General features: G+C 43.9%; 1 protein-coding gene and 1 long non-coding RNA gene across 2 annotated transcripts; one reads left to right on the top strand and one right to left on the bottom strand.

The window, feature by feature from the left end:
* Window positions 1-5,971: 5,971 nt before the first annotated feature.
* On the top strand, window positions 5,972-7,284 carry LOC110517249 (BTB/POZ domain-containing protein KCTD12). Its single transcript, XM_021595394.2, has one exon. It carries the CDS (start codon window positions 6,062-6,064, stop codon window positions 6,896-6,898), a length of 837 nt encoding a protein of 278 aa, XP_021451069.2. The 5' UTR covers window positions 5,972-6,061; the 3' UTR covers window positions 6,899-7,284.
* A 959-nt stretch (window positions 7,285-8,243) lies between these two features.
* LOC118965210 lies at window positions 8,244-9,395 on the bottom strand. The gene is made up of 2 exons (XR_005052478.1): window positions 9,363-9,395; window positions 8,244-9,273 (listed from the first exon to the last, which is right to left on the bottom strand). It is a non-coding gene; the product is annotated as an uncharacterized LOC118965210 (long non-coding RNA).
* Window positions 9,396-20,000: the final 10,605 nt, after the last annotated feature.

A 20,000-nucleotide genomic window follows, 5' to 3' on the forward strand; every position in this document is an offset into this window, starting at 1 on the left:
TCTATTCTGTTGTATTCTGTTCTGTTGTATTCTATTCTGTTGTATTCTATTCTGTTGTATTCTGTTCTGTTGTATTCTATTCTGTTGTATTCTATTCTATTCTGTTGTATTCTATTCCGTTTCGTTCTATTTTACCCATAAGATAGCAGATTTCATTTGAAATGCTGTGACTGCTCCTCTCCAATAATCAGCTGACATACAACATACTCCCACTGGCTGGTTGAACCATCTGTCTGTCATAAATCCAAGTGTTGCATATGTATAGCTAAAGAGTCAATAAATAAAACAGCTGTTTAGAGCCATTCTGGAACTACACAGTCCAGTGATCCTAAGAGGACTATTTCCACTCCAGGGTTATTATCTCAGTGGTGCCCCCTGGGACATCTGATCTGGGGCCGCTCTTTAAAGTCAATGGTCCTTAGATCATGTTCTCAGAGGACCACTATGGGGACTGTCTAGGAGTCTCTGTTCAGTCTCTTACTGAAGATAGCCTGCGCTACTGCTCTCTCTCCACTGGGGATACGTGATAAGAATTAAGACGTGCTCAAGTCATGGTCCGATCTGCATTTTTCTACATTGTACACTAGATGTCACTCTTGTTCAATTATCTGTAGGGTCTCTATCTATTGAGAACCACTGTTGTCTTGTAGGGTCTCTATCTATTGAAACACGGTTGTCTTGTAGGGTCTCTATCTATTGAAACACTGTTGTCTTGTAGGGTCTATCTAATGAAGCACTGTTGTCTTGTAGGGTCTCTATCTATTGAATCACTGTTGTCTTGTAGGGTCTCTATCTATTGAAACACTGTTGTCTTGTAGGGTCTCTATCTATTGAAACACTGTTGTCTTGTAGGGTCTCTATCTATTGAAACACTGTTGTCTTGTAGGGTCTCTATCTATTGAAACACTGTTGTCTTGTAGGGTCTCTATCTATTGAAACACTGTTGTCTTGTAGGGTCTCTATCTATTGAAACACTGTTGTCTTGTAGGGTCTCTATCTATTGAAACACTGTTATCTTGTAGGGTCTCTATCTATTGAAACACTGTTGTCTTGTAGGGTCTCTATCTATTGAAACACTGTTGTCTTGTAGGGTCTCTATCTATTGAAACACTGTTGTCTTGTAGGGTCTCTATCTATTGAAACACTGTTGTCTTGTAGGGTCTCTATCTATTGAAACACTGTTGTCTTGTAGGGTCTCTATCTATTGAAACACTGTTGTCTTGTAGGGTCTCTATCTATTGTAGGGTCTCTATCTATTGAAACACTGTTGTCTTGTAGGGTCTCTATCTATTGTAGGGTCTCTATCTATTGAAACACTGTTGTCTTGTAGGGTCTCTATCTATTGAAACACTGTTATCTTGTAGGGTCTCTATCTATTGAAACACTGTTGTCTTGTAGGGTCTCTATCTATTGTAGGGTCTCTATCTATTGAAACACTGTTATCTTGTAGGGTCTCTATCTATTGAAACACTGTTGTCTTGTAGGGTCTCTATCTATTGAAACACTGTTGTCTTGTAGGGTCTCTATCTATTGAAACACTGTTGTCTTGTAGGGTCTCTATCTATTGAAACACTGTTGTCTTGTAGGGTCTATCTAATGAAGCACTGTTGTCTTGTAGGGTCTCTATCTATTGAATCACTGTTGTCTTGTAGGGTCTCTATCTATTGAAACACTGTTGTCTTGTAGGGTCTCTATCTATTGAAACACTGTTGTCTTGTAGGGTCTCTATCTATTGAAACACTGTTGTCTTGTAGGGTCTCTATCTATTGAAACACTGTTGTCTTGTAGGGTCTCTATCTATTGAAACACTGTTGTCTTGTAGGGTCTCTATCTATTGAAACACTGTTGTCTTGTAGGGTCTCTATCTATTGAAACACTGTTATCTTGTAGGGTCTCTATCTATTGAAACACTGTTGTCTTGTAGGGTCTCTATCTATTGAAACACTGTTGTCTTGTAGGGTCTCTATCTATTGAAACACTGTTGTCTTGTAGGGTCTCTATCTATTGAAACACTGTTGTCTTGTAGGGTCTCTATCTATTGAAACACTGTTGTCTTGTAGGGTCTCTATCTATTGAAACACTGTTGTCTTGTAGGGTCTCTATCTATTGAAACACTGTTGTCTTGTAGGGTCTCTATCTATTGAAACACTGTTATCTTGTAGGGTCTCTATCTATTGAAACACTGTTGTCTTGTAGGGTCTCTATCTATTGAAACACTGTTGTCTTGTAGGGTCTCTATCTATTGAAACACTGTTGTCTTGTAGGGTCTCTATCTATTGAAACACTGTTGTCTTGTAGGGTCTCTATCTATTGAAACACTGTTGTCTTGTAGGGTCTCTATCTATTGAAACACTGTTGTCTTGTAGGGTCTCTATCTATTGTAGGGTCTCTATCTATTGAAACACTGTTGTCTTGTAGGGTCTCTATCTATTGTAGGGTCTCTATCTATTGAAACACTGTTGTCTTGTAGGGTCTCTATCTATTGAAACACTGTTATCTTGTAGGGTCTCTATCTATTGAAACACTGTTGTCTTGTAGGGTCTCTATCTATTGTAGGGTCTCTATCTATTGAAACACTGTTATCTTGTAGGGTCTCTATCTATTGAAACACTGTTGTCTTGTAGGGTCTCTATCTATTGAAACACTGTTGTCTTGTAGGGTCTCTATCTATTGAAACACTGTTGTCTTGTAGGGTCTCTATCTATTGAAACACTGTTGTCTTGTAGGGTCTATCTAATGAAGCACTGTTGTCTTGTAGGGTCTCTATCTATTGAATCACTGTTGTCTTGTAGGGTCTCTATCTATTGAAACACTGTTGTCTTGTAGGGTCTCTATCTATTGAAACACTGTTGTCTTGTAGGGTCTCTATCTATTGTAGGGTCTCTATCTATTGAAACACTGTTGTCTTGTAGGGTCTCTATCTATTGAAACACTGTTATCTTGTAGGGTCTCTATCTATTGAAACACTGTTGTCTTGTAGGGTCTCTATCTATTGAAACACTGTTGTCTTGTAGGGTCTCTATCTATTGAAACACTGTTGTCTTGTAGGGTCTCTATCTATTGAAACACTGTTGTCTTGTAGGGTCTATCTAATGAAGCACTGTTGTCTTGTAGGGTCTCTATCTATTGAATCACTGTTGTCTTGTAGGGTCTCTATCTATTGAAACACTGTTGTCTTGTAGGGTCTCTATCTATTGAAACACTGTTGTCTTGTAGGGTCTCTATCTATTGAAACACTGTTGTCTTGTAGGGTCTCTATCTATTGAACCACTGTTGTCTTGTAGGGTCTCTATCTATTGAAACACTGTTGTCTTGTAGGGTCTCTATCTATTGAAACACTGTTGTCTTGTAGGGTCTCTATCTATTGAAACACTGTTGTCTTGTAGGGTCTCTATCTATTGAAACACTGTTGTCTTGTAGGGTCTCTATCTATTGAAACACTGTTGTCTTGTAGGGTCTCTATCTATTGAAACACTGTTATCTTGTAGGGTCTCTATCTATTGAAACACTGTTGTCTTGTAGGGTCTCTATCTATTGAAACACTGTTGTCTTGTAGGGTCTCTATCTATTGAAACACTGTTGTCTTGTAGGGTCTCTATCTATTGAAACACTGTTGTCTTGTAGGGTCTCTATCTATTGAAACACTGTTGTCTTGTAGGGTCTCTATCTATTGAAACACTGTTGTCTTGTAGGGTCTCTATCTATTGTAGGGTCTCTATCTATTGAAACACTGTTGTCTTGTAGGGTCTCTATCTATTGTAGGGTCTCTATCTATTGAAACACTGTTGTCTTGTAGGGTCTCTATCTATTGAAACACTGTTATCTTGTAGGGTCTCTATCTATTGAAACACTGTTGTCTTGTAGGGTCTCTATCTATTGTAGGGTCTCTATCTATTGAAACACTGTTATCTTGTAGGGTCTCTATCTATTGAAACACTGTTGTCTTGTAGGGTCTCTATCTATTGAAACACTGTTGTCTTGTAGGGTCTCTATCTATTGAAACACTGTTGTCTTGTAGGGTCTCTATCTATTGAAACACTGTTGTCTTGTAGGGTCTCTATCTATTGAAACACTGTTGTCTTGTAGGGTCTCTATCTATTGAAACACTGTTGTCTTGTAGGGTCTCTATCTATTGAAACACTGTTGTCTTGTAGGGTCTATCTAATGAAGCACTGTTGTCTTGTAGGGTCTCTATCTATTGAATCACTGTTGTCTTGTAGGGTCTCTATCTATTGAAACACTGTTGTCTTGTAGGGTCTCTATCTATTGAAACACTGTTGTCTTGTAGGGTCTCTATCTATTGAAACACTGTTGTCTTGTAGGGTCTCTATCTATTGTAGGGTCTCTATCTATTGAAACACTGTTGTCTTGTAGGGTCTCTATCTATTGAAACACTGTTATCTTGTAGGGTCTCTATCTATTGAAACACTGTTGTCTTGTAGGGTCTCTATCTATTGTAGGGTCTCTATCTATTGAAACACTGTTATCTTGTAGGGTCTCTATCTATTGAAACACTGTTGTCTTGTAGGGTCTCTATCTATTGAAACACTGTTGTCTTGTAGGGTCTCTATCTATTGAAACAATGTTGTCTTGTAGGGTCTCTATCTATTGAAACACTGTTGTCTTGTAGGGTCTCTATCTATTGAAACACTGTTGTCTTGTAGGGTCTCTATCTATTGAAACACTGTTGTCTTGTAGGGTCTCTATCTATTGAACCACTGTTGTCTTGTAGGGTCTCTATCTATTGTAGGGTCTCTATCTATTGAACCACTGTTGTCTTGTAGGGTCTCTATCTATTGAAACACTGTTGTCTTGTAGGGTCTCTATCTATTGAAACACTGTTGTCTTGTAGGGTCTCTATCTATTGTAGGGTCTCTATCTATTGAAACACTGGAGACTTGGTGGGCCTCTATCTATTGGAACACTGTTGTCTTGTAGGGTCTCTATCTATTGGAGGGTCTCTATCTATTGGAGGGTCTCCATCCCTTAGTTTATACAGGCAGCCCAGTTCTGACCCTTTTTCCCAATTATTGGCAAAAGATCTGATCTGATTGGTCAAAATAACAATTAGTGGGGAAATATGAGGTACAAATCTGTCGTTCTGCCCCTGAACAGGCAGTTCCTAGACTGTTCCTAGGGCCGTCATTGAAAATAAGAATTTGTTCTTAACTGACTTGCCTAGTTCAATAAAGGTTAAAAAATAAAACATCCCCACTAGATGTCGGTCTCTCCCTGTCTTGACCAGCGGTGGAAAATTAACTCAGTGCTCATACTTGAGTAAAAGTAAAGATACCTTCATAGAAAATAACTCACGTAAAAGTGAAAGTCACCCGGTGGAAAAACTACTCGAGTAAAACTCTAAAAATAGTTGGTTTTAAATATACTTTAGTATCAAAAAATAAAAGTGTAAATAATTTCACCTTGTTTATATTAAGCCAACCAGACGGCAGCATTGTCTTTGTTTTAAAGGATATCCAGGGGCTCATTTCAACACGCATTTAAAACAACGAAGCATTTGTGTTGTTTAGTGAGTCCGTCAGATCAGAGGCGGCGGGGAGAAGTGCGTGAATTGGACAGTTGTCCTGTCCTGCTAAGCATTCAAAATGTAACGAGTACTTTTGGGCGTCGAGGAAAATGTACGGACTAAAAAGTACATTATTTTCTTTAGGAATATAGTGAGGTAAAAGTAAAAGTTGTAAAAAAAAATATATAAAGTACAGATACCCCAAAACAACTACTTACAGTAAGTAGTACTTTAAAGTGTTTTTACTTAATTACTTTACACCTCCGGTCTTGAGTGGTTTCATAGTTTTACTTCTACTAAAAGAGAAGTCTTCCATACTGACTGAGGGAAGTCACAAACTCTGTCCGTGAAGAGTTAACTTTTCAGCAATATTCTGCTGCCTCCCCAGTCCGTCTCCTCCTCCTCCTCTTCTCCTCCCACACAACTCCAGCCATATAAACAAAACCGTTACATTTGTACTGTTGTTATTTTTTTTTCTCCATTTCCTGGATTCGCCAAGTCCGTTGGAGTTCCACCCAGGCGCGCAGGGGGAGAGAGATGGCACACAGTGAGAACCAACATTCGTCCTTTTCTGATATAATAGAATTAAACGTCGGCGGGCAAGTGTATGTAACTCGACATGCAACTTTAGTCTCCGTCCCAAACTCTCTCCTGTGGACTATGTTCGCACAGAAGAGCCCTACAGAACTACCGAAAGACAGCAAAGGACGCTACTTCTTTGACCGGGATGGATTTCTGTTCAGGTATATTCTGGATTATCTGCGGGAAAGGGACATCGTTCTACCGGACTTCTTTAAGGAGAGGGGTCGGTTACAGAAGGAGGCAGAGTTCTTCCAGCTGCACGAGCTCGCACAGCGCCTCAGACCGGCAGCGAGTAAAGACAACTCTCTCGGGGACGAGCTGTGCGCCCATGGGGACCCGGAAGAGGCTTCGCTCGCGTGCGCTCTGGGTAGTAGCAGCATCACCACGACCGCGGTGAGCAGCCCGACTCCGAGCCTTCGCTCCCCGTTCCAGAAGCATGGCTATATTACCATTGGTTACCGGGGCTCCTATACCATCGGGAGGGATATTCAAACGGACGCCAAGTTCAGGCGAGTGGCCAGAATAACGGTTTGCGGAAAGACGTCCCTGGCCAAAGAAGTTTTCGGTGAGACTCTGAATGAGAGCAGAGACCCGGACAAACCACCTGAGAGGTACACCTCCCGGTACTATCTGAAGTATAACTTTCTCGAGCAGGCGTTCGACAGGCTCGCGGAGGTCGGGTTCCGCATGGTGGCTTGCAGCTCCACGGGCACGTGCGCGTACGCGAGCAGCGACCCGAACGAGGACAAAATCTGGACCAGCTACACCGAATACGTGTTCTCCCGGGACTGAACAACCCGTTTTCCGGCCCGCTAGGTAGCTTTACCTGAGGGTACTGGGAGAGTGACGTCACGTGACGCTCACCTGTACGGTAGAGAGACTACCTGCAGAAATGTGAAAACTCCTCTATCTTCTCTATATGTCCCATCTGATTATGGGAAAGGTTAAAGGTTACTGAGGATTATTCTGAAAGTATATGGACATATTGGTTGTTGTTTTGCCCAGGCCTATGTACCTCTAATGGAGGTATGTTTCATGTTGCAGACCAGTCTATATTATACAGTTACACGACTGTTGTGACAGAATGCTCTCAAGGTGTTTATACTAACATTAACACACACACACACACACACACACACACACACACACACACACACACACACACACACAAACATACACACACACACACACACACACACACACACACACACACACACACACACACACACACATACACACACACACACATACATACATACACACACATACATACATACATACATACACACACACACACACACACACACACACACACACACACACACACACACACACACACACACACACACACACACACACACACACACACACACATACACACACACACACATACATACATACATACATACATACATACACACACACACACACACACACACACACACCTTAAGTTGTGGGATCTTGTTTTTAACCCTGCAGAACGTTACGTTTGGATTTGTGTTTTGTTGGAATTCAGTATTAAAAATCATGAACACTTTGCTGCTGCTTGGTCTCATTCATCTAACGATGGACGTAACACATTTAGACACACCACACCAACATTTACACACACACACACACCACACCAACATTTACACACACACACACACCACACTAACATTTACACACACACACCACACCAACATTTACACACACACACACACCACACCAACATTTACACACACACACACACACACACACACCACACTAACATTTACACACACACACACCACACCAACATTTACAAACACACACCACACCAACATTTACACACACACACCACACCAACATTTACACACACACACACACACCACACCAACATTTACAAACACACACACACCACACCAACATTTACACACACACACACACACACACAACACACTAACATTTACACACACACACACCACACCAACATTTACAAACACACACTACACCAACATTTACACACACACCACACCAACATTTACACACACACACACCACACCAACATTTACACACACACACACCACACCAACATTTACACACACACCACACCAACATTTACACACACACACACACATGTTCCCAGAACAAGCACAAGGCAAGGCGTGTGAGGGTGGACAGGCTGTTGAACCTAACTCCCTCCTGGCGTTGTCTTGGTTTGACAGGCTGTTGAACCTAACTCCCTCCTGGTGTTGTCTTGGTTTGACAGGCTGTTGAACCTAACTCCCTCCTGGCGTTATCTTGTTTTGACAGGCTGTTGAACCTAACTCCCTCCTGGCGTTGTCTTGGTTTGACAGGCTGTTGAACCTAACTCCCTCCTGGCGTTATCTTGGTTTGACAGGCTGTTGAACCTAACTCCCTCCTGGCGTTGTCTTGGTTTGACAGGCTGTTGAACCTAACTCCCTCCTGGTGTTGTCTTGGTTTGACAGGCTGTTGAACCTAACTCCCTCCTGGCTCTAAGCTTGGTTTGACAGGCTGTTGAACCTAACTCCCTCCTGGTGTTGTCTTGGTTTGACAGGCTGTTGAACCTAACTCCCTCCTGGCTCTAAGCTTGGTTTGACAGGCTGTTGAACCTAACTCCCTCCTGGCGTTGTCTTGGTTTGACAGGCTGTTGAACCTAACTCCCTCATGGCGTTGTCTTGGTTTGACAGGCTGTTGAACCTAACTCCCTCCTGGCTCTGAGCTTGGTTTGACAGGCTGTTGAACCTAACTCCCTCATGGAGTTGTCTTGGTTTGACAGGCTGTTGAACCTAACTCCCTCCTGGTGTTGTCTTGGTTTGACAGGCTGTTGAACCTAACTCCCTCCTGGTGTTGTCTTGGTTTGACAGGCTGTTGAACCTAACTCCCTCATGGAGTTGTCTTGGTTTGACAGGCTGTCGAACCTAACTCCCTCCTGGCGTTGTCTTGGTTTGACAGGCTGTTGAACCTAACTCCCTCCTGGCGTTGTCTTGGTTTGACAGGCTGTTGAACCTAACTCCCTCCTGGCGTTATCTTGGTTTGACAGGCTGTTGACCCTAACTCCTTCCTGGCGTTGTCTTGGTTTGACAGGCTGTTGAACCTAACTCCTTCCTGGCGTTGTCTTGGTTTGACAGGCTGTTGAACCTAACTCCCTCCTGGCGTTGTCTTGGTTTGACAGGCTGTTGAACCTAACTCCCTCCTGAACCTGAGCTTGGTTTGACAGGCTGTTGAACCTAACTCCCTCCTGGCGGTATCTTGGTTTGACAAGCTGTTGAACCTAACTCCCTCCTGGCGTTGTCTTGGTTTGACAGGCTGTCGAACCTAACTCCCTCCTGGTGTTGTCTTGGTTTTACAGGCTGTTGAACCTAACTCCCTCCTGGTGTTATCTTGGTTTGACAGGCTGTTGAACCTAACTCCCTCCTGGTGTTATCTTGGTTTGACAGGCCAATACTGGATAAGTTGCGTTATTTGTGTCTCAACATCTAAAGCTGTATTTTCAATTTTAAATCATAAATAAATCAAAGTAATATTTGTATTTATGTGTTCCTGAATGTGTTTGTATCATGTCTAGAACAGACCAAAACATCTGGGCTAAAGATTATAATGACATCATCATTCTAGGATTTAATGGAGCAGCCGAGAGATATTTTTCAGTAGGGGGAAAAGGAGCCATGTTCCCAACACTCTGCTGTCACTATGAAAGTTATACATGGTTTCACACCCTTGTTAATCTCTTGTGGACAGACTGGCCAAACTACATGAGATTTAACTTCTGGGTAAACAGAGAATACACCCACATAAATGTTTATTTTATGTTGGTGTCAAGCATTGAAAGAGGATGGAATCCACTCTGATAGGAGTGTTCTATAGAATCCATTCTGATAGGAAAGTGTTCTAGAGATTCCATTCTGATAGGAAAGTGTTCTATAGAATCCACTCTGATAGGAAAGTGTTCTATAGAATCCACTCTGATAGGAAAGTGTTCTATAGAATCCACTCTGATAGGAAAGTGTTCTATAGAATCCACTCTGATAGGAAAGTGTTCTATAGAATCCATTCTGACAGGAAAGTGTTCTATAGAATCCACTCTGACAGGTTTTCTAGAGATTCCATTCTGACAGGAAAGTGTTCTAGAGATTCCATTCTGACAGGAAAGTGTTCTAGAGATTCCATTCTGACAGGAAAGTGTTCTATAGAATCCATTCTGACAGGAAAGTGTTCTGGAGATTCTATTCTGATAGGAAAGTGTTCTAGAGATTCCATTCTGACAGGAAAGTGTTCTATAGAATCCACTCTGACAGGTTTTCTATAGAATCCATTCTGACAGGAAAGTGTTCTAGAGAGTCCATTCTGACAGGAAAGTGTTCTAGAGATTCCATTCTGACAGGAAAGTGTTCTATAGAATCCATTCTGACAGGAAAGTGTTCTGGAGATTCTATTCTGATAGGAAAGTGTTCTAGAGATTCCATTCTGACAGGAAAGTGTTCTATAGAATCCATTCTGACAGGAAAGTGTTCTATAGAATCCATTCTGATAGGAAAGTGTTCTATAGAATCCATTCTGACAGGAAAGTGTTCTAGAGATTCCATCCTGACAGGAAAGTGTTCTAGAGATTCCATTCTGACAGGAAAGTGTTCTATAGAATCCATTCTGACAGGAAAGTGTTCTATAGAATCAATTCTGACAGGAAAGTGTTCTATAGAATCCATTCTGACAGGAAAGTGTTCTAAACTTCCTCTCACAGAGCTCAACAGCAACAGTGTATGCAGTTAATGTCTGTATCTGATAAGGTTTCTGATATCTCTCTTACACACACACACACACACACACACACACACACACACACACACACACACACACACACACACACACACACACACACACACACACACACACACACGAGAGAGCAGATAATTTACCGTGTGGTCTGTGGAAGCTGATGTAGAGACACCACAGAAGGAAAGAGGAAGAAGACTTTAACCCAGGTGAGGAAAGACTCAATGCTTCTCTATAGCTCTACATTTTATTTACATGTGGGTTGTGGCAATGCTGCAGATACAGGCTTCATTTAGTCATTTTGCCACACATTTCCTCCCCCAGCCTTTCTCAATTTACATGTGTTCATACAAACACACACACATTTGTTTTTCTTTCCCTGTCTAGAGTCAGCTGATGCCCCCATCAACCATCTGTACATGAATCCATTTCCCTGTCTAGAGTCAGCTGATGTCCCCATCAACCATCTGTAGAGGAATCCATTTCCCTGTCTAGAGTCAGCTGATGCCCCCATCAACCATCTGTACAGGAATCCATTTCCCTGTCTAGAGTCAGCTGATGCCCTCATCAGCCATCTGTAGAGGAATCCATTTCCCTGTCTAGAGTCAGCTGATGCCCCCATCAACCATCTGTAGAGGAATCAATTTCCCTGTCTAGAGTCAGCTGATGCCCCCATCAACCATCTGTACATGAATCCATTTCCCTGTCTAGAGTCAGCTGATGTCCCCATCAACCATCTGTAGAGGAATCCATTTCCCTGTCTAGAGTCAGCTGATGCCCCCATCAACCATCTGTAGAGGAATCCATTTCCCTGTCTAGAGTCAGCTGATGCCCCCATCAACCATCTGTACAGGAATCCATTTCCCTGTCTAGAGTCAGCTGATGCCCCCATCAACCATCTGTAGAGGAATCCATTTCCCTGTCTAGAGTCAGCTGATGTCCCCATTAACCATCTGTACAGGAATCCATTTCCCTGTCTAGAGTCAGCTGATGTCCCCAACAACCATCTGTAGAGGAATCCATTTCCCTGTCTAGAGTCAGCTGATGCCCCCATCAACCATCTGTAGAGGAATCAATTTCCCTGTCTAGAGTCAGCTGATGCCCCCATCAACCATCTGTACATTAATCCATTTCCCTGTCTAGAGTCAGCTGATGTCCCCATCAACCATCTGTAGAGGAATCCATTTCCCTGTCTAGAGTCAGCTGATGCCCCCATCAACCATCTGTAGAGGAATCCATTTCCCTGTCTAGAGTCAGCTGATGCCCCCATCAACCATCTGTACAGGAATCCATTTCCCTGTCTAGAGTCAGCTGATGCCCCCATCAACCATCTGTAGAGGAATCCATTTCCCTGTCTAGAGTCAGCTGATGTCCCCATTAACCATCTGTACAGGAATCCATTTCCCTGTCTAGAGTCAGCTGATGTCCCCAACAACCATCTGTAGAGGAATCCATTTCCCTGTCTAGAGTCAGCTGATGTCCCCATCAACCATCTGTAGAGGAATACATTTCCCTGTCTAGAGTCAGCTGATGTCCCCATCAACCATCTGTACAGGAATCCATTTCCCTGTCTAGTCAGCTGATGTCCCCATCAACCATATGTACAGGAATCCATTTCCCTGTCGAGAGTCAGCTGATGTCCCCATCAACCATCTGTAGAGGAATCCATTTCCCTGTCTAGAGTCAGCTGATGCTCCCATCAACCATCTGTAGAGGAATCAATTTCCCTGTCTAGAGTCAGCTGATGTCCCCATTAACCATCTGTACAAGAATCCATTTCCCTGTCTAGTCAGCTGATGTCCCCATTAACCATCTGTACAGGAATCCCATTTCCCTGTCTAGAGTCAGCTGATGTCCCCATCAACCATCTGTAGAGGAATCCATTTCCCTGTCTAGAGTCAGCTGATGTCCCCATCAACCATCTGTACAGGAACAGGAAACTGTTTTTCTTTCTTCCTCTTTGGTGTCTGGTGAACACAGGAAGAGCTGTTGTCAGCTTCTCTCCTTGGCGGATAAAAGGAGAGGGACGGGTGTGTCCCAAATGGCTCCCTATTCCCTATGTAGTGCACTACTTTAGACCAGAGCCCTATAGAACCCTATTCCCTATGTAGTGCACTACTTTTGATCAGGACCCACAGGGTAGTGTACTATGTAGGGACGCAGACAAAGGGACAGGGTTAGAGCCGCTCTCTCTCTCCACAACAAAACACTCCTTCTGTGTATGAAGTGGCCCCTGGTTAACATTAGTGCACTACATAGGGAATAGGGTGCCTCGCAGTCCAGCAGAACTCGTATTTCCTCTGGGTAATCTATATTCCTTCTATTCATTTTGCACAGTCCTCTGGGTAATCTATATTCCTTCTATTCATTTTGCACAGTCCTCTGGGTAGTCTATATTCCTTCTATTCATGTTGCACAGTCCTCTGGGTAATCTATATTCCCTTCTGTTCATGTAGTACAGTCCTCTGGGTAATCTATATTCCTTCTGTTCATGTTGCACAGTCCTCTGGGTAATCTATATTCCTTCTGTTCATGTTGCACAGTCCTCTGGGTAATCTATATTCCTTCTGTTCATGTTGTTTAGAGCTGATGGACTATCTGACTGAGGAGAGGAGTAACAGTCCTCTGGGGTAATCTAAATTCCTTCTATTCATGTTGCACAGTTCTCTGGGTAATATATATTCCTTCTATTCATGTTGTTCAGAGCTGATGGACTATCTGACTGAGGAGAGGAGTAACAGTCCTCTGGGTAATATAAATTCCTTCTATTCATGTTGTTCAGAGCTGATGGACTATCTGACTGAGGAGAGGAGTAACAGTCCTCTGGGGTAATATATATTCCTTCTATTCATGTTGTTCAGAGCTGATGGACTATCTGACTGAGGAGAGGAGTAACAGTCCTCTGGGTAATATAAATTCCTTCTATTCATGTTGTTCAGAGCTGATGGACTATCTGACTGAGGAGAGGAGTAACAGTCCTCTGGGGTAATCTATATTCCCGTCTGTTCATGTTGTTCAGAGCTGATGGACTATCTGACTGAGGAGAGGAGTAACAGTCCTCTGGGTAATCTATATTCCCGTCTGTTCATGTTGTTCAGAGCTGATGGACTATCTGACTGAGGAGAGGAGTAACAGTCCTCTGGGGTAATCTATATTCCCGTCTGTTCATGTTGTTTAGAGCTGATGGACTATCTGACTGAGGAGAGGAGTAACAGTCCTCTGGGGTAATCTATATTCCCTTCTGTTCATGTAGGAAGAAGCAGAGGATGTTGCTCAACATAGACAGTGAGAGATATCTTGTATCAGTGCTGGAGAGAGTTTCACACAATAAATCCAGGAAAAGAGGTTGTTTTTCAGGAATTCTGCATCTCTTAAATAGAAACATCCTCAGGGACATTGTGATTTACAAGGAATTTTCCTACAGTACATGGAAATGATGCATGGAAATGTCATTGGGGGAAATCCTGAGAACAAGGAATCTTCCTACATGGAAATGTCCTTGAGATCAGACATTTTCAACCTCTCCCTGACCCAGTCTGTAATACCAACATGTTTCAAGCAGACCACCATAGCCCCTGTGCCATAGAACGCCAAGGTAACCTGTCTAAATTACTCTCGCCCCGTAACACTCAAATCTGTAGCCATGAAATACTTTGAAAGGCTGGTCATGGCTCACATCAACACCATTATCCCTGGAGTGGTACCTCAGACTGGTCTGAATGAACAGTGGCCATTCCATCCCAGGTTTCAGCTTCACCCTCTAGACTGGTCTGACTAACCCCAGACTTCAGCTTCCCCTTCTAGACTGGTCTGAGTAACCTCAGGCTTCAGCTTCCCCTTCTAGACTGGTCTGAGTAACCTCAGGCTTCAGCTTCACCCTCTAGACTGGTCTGAGTAACCTCAACCTCAGGCTTCAGCTTCCCCTTCTTGACTGGTCTGAGTAACCTCAACCTCAGGCTTCAGCTCCCCCCTCTAGACTGGTCTGAGTAACCCCAGGCTTCAGCTTCCCCTTCTAGACTGGTCTGAGTAACCGCAGGCTTCAGCTTCCCCTTCTAGACTGGTCTGAGTAACCTCAACCCCAGGCTTCAGCTTCCCCTTCTAGACTGGTCTGACTAACCTCAACCTCAGGCTTCAGCTTCCCCTTCTAGACTGGTCTGAGTAACCTCAGGCTTCAGCTTCCCCTTCTAGACTGGTCCGAGTAACCTCATGCTTCAGCTTCGTCTTCTAGACTGGTCTGAGTAACCTCAACCCCAGGCTTCAGCTTCCCCTTCTAGACTGGTCTGACTAACCTCAACCTCAGGCTTCAGCTTCCCCTTCTAGACTGGTCTGAGTAACCTCAGGCTTCAGCTTCACCCTCTAGACTGGTCTGAGTAACCTCAACCTCAGGCTTCAGCTTCCCCTTCTTGACTGGTCTGAGTAACCTCAACCTCAGGCTTCAGCTCCCCCCTCTAGACTGGTCTGAGTAACCCCAGGCTTCAGCTTCCCCTTCTAGACTGGTCTGAGTAACCGCAGGCTTCAGCTTCCCCTTCTAGACTGGTCTGAGTAACCTCAACCCCAGGCTTCAGCTTCCCCTTCTAGACTGGTCTGACTAACCTCAACCTCAGGCTTCAGCTTCCCCTTCTAGACTGGTCTGAGTAACCTCAGGCTTCAGCTTCCCCTTCTAGACTGGTCCGAGTAACCTCATGCTTCAGCTTCGTCTTCTAGACTGGTCTGAGTAACCTCAACCCCAGGCTTCAGCTTCCCCTTCTAGACTGGTCTGACTAACCTCAACCTCAGGCTTCAGCTTCCACTTCTAGACTGGTCTGACTACCCTCAACCCCAGGCTTCAGCTTCACCTTCTAGACTGGTCTGACTAACCTCAACCTCAGGCTTCAGCTTCACCCTCTAGATTGGTCTGACTAACCTCAGGCTTCAGCTTCCCCCTCTAGACTGGTCTGAGTAACCTCAACCTCAGGCTTCAGCTTCACCTTCTAAACTGGTCTGACTAACCTCAGGCTTGAGCTTCACCCTATAGACTGGTCTGAGTAACCTCAGGCTTCAGCTTCACCTTCACCTTCTGCCCATTCATTTATATTCTGCTTGTTTACAGGGATATTAGCCAGTGCCACAGACTACCAAATAGATGTCTAGGTTGATACCCACCACAAGCCAATGTGGGTTGACCATGGACTTAAAGCCACAATGTGTAATTTTACTCTGGGTGTTGCCCACTGATGTAAGAGTATGTCCTGGTTCCTGTTACCAGACTGTGTGCTACTGTGTGTATGTGTACCCAACGTTGTCTTTTCACATGAAGTGGCTGTGTATAACCCCGCTGTGTGTGTGTGTGTGTGTGTGTGTGTGTGTGTGTGTGTGTGTGTGTGTGTGTGTGTGTGTGTGTGTGTGTGTGTGTGTGTGTGTGTGTTTAACAGTCTCAGTATTTACTGTGATACCAGGCAGAGGAGGAATGTGGAGTGGTTGTGGCTGGCTAAGGGTTGTTAGACCATCTGGGCCTGTAATCATCCTTGTCTTGTTGGACTGCTGATCTAGGATCAGTTCAAACCTTTAGATCATACTGCATCAGATGGACATGGACAGGGAGGACCTGATCCCAGCTCAGCACCACTAGTGCTATCATTGACTAGGTACTGGTACCTCATGTATAGAGCCAAGCTATCATTGACTAGGTACTGGTACCCCATGTATATAACCACGCTATCATTGACTAGGTACTGGTACCCCATGTATAGAGCCAAGCTATCATTGACTAGGTACTGGTACCTCATGTATATAACCAAGCTATCATTGACTAGGTACTGGTACCCCATGTATAGAGCCAAGCTATCATTGACTAGGTACTGGTACCTCATGTATAGAGCCAAGCTATCATTGACTAGGTACTGGTACCCCATGTGTATAGCCAAGCTATCATTGACTAGGTACTGGTACCCCCAGCCAAGCTATCATTGACTAGGTACTGGTACCCCATGTGTATAACCAAGCTATCATTGACTAGGTACTGGTACCCCATGTATATAACCAAGCTATCATTGACTAGGTACTGGTACCCCATGTATAGAGCCAAGCTATCATTGACTAGGTACTGGTACCTCATGTATAGAGTCAAGCTATCATTGACTAGGTACTGGTACCCCATGTATATAGCCAAGCTATCATTGCTCATTGTGGATTTATTGCTTGGTGTTATTTTTATTTTATCATTATTTTTCTGCATATTTTATTTATCATCATTGTAAAGTTTCCCCTTTTTAAAGAGAAAGGGATGTTTTTTTTCCCCCATTGTGGTTTTGAGAGTCTTTCAACTCACCATCCGTCCAGGAAACTGCAAACCTTGTTATTTTCACATCATGGAAAACAGAAGAATGAGACATGAACTTTTAGTTCAACTTTAATGCTCTTGAAGCTGCCATTAGTCACAGATGTAATGTTCCCAGAGATGGATAAACAAGAGACCATATGTGGAAGTCTTAGAGGTGCTGAGCTGGGATCAGGTCCTCCCTGTCCATGTCCATCTGATGCAGTATGATCTAAAGGGCAGAACTGACCCTAGATCAGCAGTCTAACAAGACAAGGATGATTACAGGCCCAGATGGTCTAACAACCCTTAGCCAGCCACAACCACTCCACATTCCTCCTCTGCCTGGTATCACAGTAAATACTGAGACCGTTAAACACACACACACACACACACACACACACACACACACACACACACACACACACACACACACACACACACACACACACACACACACACACACACACACACACACACACACACACACACACACACACACACACACACACACACACAGAGAGGGGGGTTATAGACAGCCACTTCATGTGAAAAGACAACGTTGGGTACACATACACACAGTAGCACACAGTCTGGTAACAGGAACCAGGACATACTCTTACATCAGTGGGCAACACCCAAAGTAAAATTACTCATTGTGGCTTTAAGTCCATGGTGAACCCACATTGGCTTGTGGTGGGTATCAACCTAGACATTTATTTGGTAGTCTGTGGCACTGGCTAATATCCCTGTAAACAAGCAGAATATAAATGAATGGGCAGAAGTCCTGACCAGTCTAGAAGGTGAAGCTGAAGCCTGAGGTTGAGGTTAGTCAGACCAGTCTAGAAGGTGAAGCTGAAGCCTGAGGTTGAGGTTAGTCAGACCAGTCTAGAAGGTGAAGCTGAAGCCTGAGGTTGAGGTTAGTCAGACCAGTCTAGAAGTGGAAGCTGAAGCCTGGGGTTGAGGTTAGTCAGACCAGTCTAGAAGGGGAAGCTGAAGCCTGAGGTTGAGTTTACTCAGACCAGTCTAGAGGGTGAAGCTGAAGCCTGAGGTTACTCAGACCAGTCTAGAGGGTGAAGCTGAAGCCTGAGGTTACTCAGACCAGTCAAGAAGGGGAAGCTGAAGCCTGAGGTTAAGGTTAGTCAGACCAGTCTAGAAGGGGAAGCTGAAGCCTGAGGTTGAGGTTAGTCAGACCAGTCTAGAAGGGGAAGCTGAAACCTGAGGTTGAGGTTACTCAGACCAGTCTAGACGGGGAAGCTGACACCTGGGGTTGAGTTGAATCAGATCAGTCTAGAAGGTGAAGCTGACGCCTGGGGTTGAGGTTACTCAGACCAGTCTAGAAGGGGAATCTGAAGCCTGAGGTTACTCAGACCAGTCTAAAGGGTGAAGCTGAAGCCTGGGGTTGAGGTTAGTCAGACCAGTCAAGAAGGGGAAGCTGAAGCCTAAGGTTGAGGTTAGTCAGACCAGTCTAGAAGTGGAAGCTGAAGCCTGGGCTTGAGGTTAGTCAGACCAGTCTAGAAGGGGAAGCTGAAGCTTGAGGTTACTCAGACCAGTCTAGAAGGGGAAGCTGAAGCCTGAGGTTAGTCAGACCAGTCTAGAAGGGGAAGCTGAAGCCCAAGGTTGAGGTTATTATCTCTACTCTACAGCAGCATCTCTACTCTACAGCAGCATCTCTACTCTACAGCAGCATCTCTACTCTACAGCAGCATCTCTAATCTACAGCAGCATCTCTACTCTACAACAGCATCTCTACTCTACAGCAGCATCTCTAATCTACAGCAGCATCTCTATTCTACAACAGCATCTATACTCTACAGCAGCATCTCTACTCTACAACAGCATCTAAAGCAGCATCTCTACTCTACAACAGCATCTCTACTCTAAAACAGCATCTCTACTCTACAACAACATCTCTACAGCAGCATCTCTACTCTATAACAGCATCTCTACAGCAGCATCTCTACAACAGCATCTCTACAGCAGCATCTCTACAGCAGCATCTCTACTCTACAGCAGCATCTCTACTCTACAACAACATCTCTAAAACAGCATCTCTACAACAGCATCTCTACTCTACAACATAACCTCTACTCTACAACAGCATCTCTACAACAGCATCTCTACACTACAACAACATCTCTACAGCGGCATCTCTACTCTACAACAGCATCTCTACTCTACAACACCATCTCTACTCTACAACAGCATCTCTACTCTACAACATCATCTCTACAGCAGCATCTCTACAGCAGAATCTCTACAGCAGCATCTCTACAACAGCATCTCTACTCTACAACAGCATCTCTACAGCAGAATCTCTACAACAGCATCTCTACAACAGCATCTCTACTCTACAACAACATCTCTACAGCAGCATCTCTACTCTACAACAGCATCTCTACTCTACAACAGCATCTCTACTCTACAACAGCATCTCTACAGCAGCATCTCTACAACAGCATCTCTACTCTACAACAGCATCTCTACAACAGCATCTCTACTCTACAACAGCATCTCTACTCTACAGCAGCATCTCTACTCTACAGCAGCATCTCTACTCTACAACAGCATCTCTACTCTACAACAGCATCTCTACTCTACAACAGCATCTCTACAGCAGCATCTCTACAGCAGCATCTCTACAGCAGCATCTCTACAACAGCATCTCTACAACAGCATCTCTACTCTACAACAGCATCTCTACTCTACAGCAGCATCTCTACTCTACAGCAGCATCTCTACTCTACAACAGCATCTCTACTCTACAGCAGCATCTCTTCTCCCTATTCTACAACTGACCAGGCCTTAGTTCTGCACTTCAGTAGCGTAAGTCAAAGCTTGGAC

This window comes from Oncorhynchus mykiss, chromosome 7, assembly GCF_013265735.2.
Source record: "Oncorhynchus mykiss isolate Arlee chromosome 7, USDA_OmykA_1.1, whole genome shotgun sequence".
Classification (NCBI taxonomy): Eukaryota; Metazoa; Chordata; class Actinopteri; order Salmoniformes; family Salmonidae; genus Oncorhynchus; species Oncorhynchus mykiss.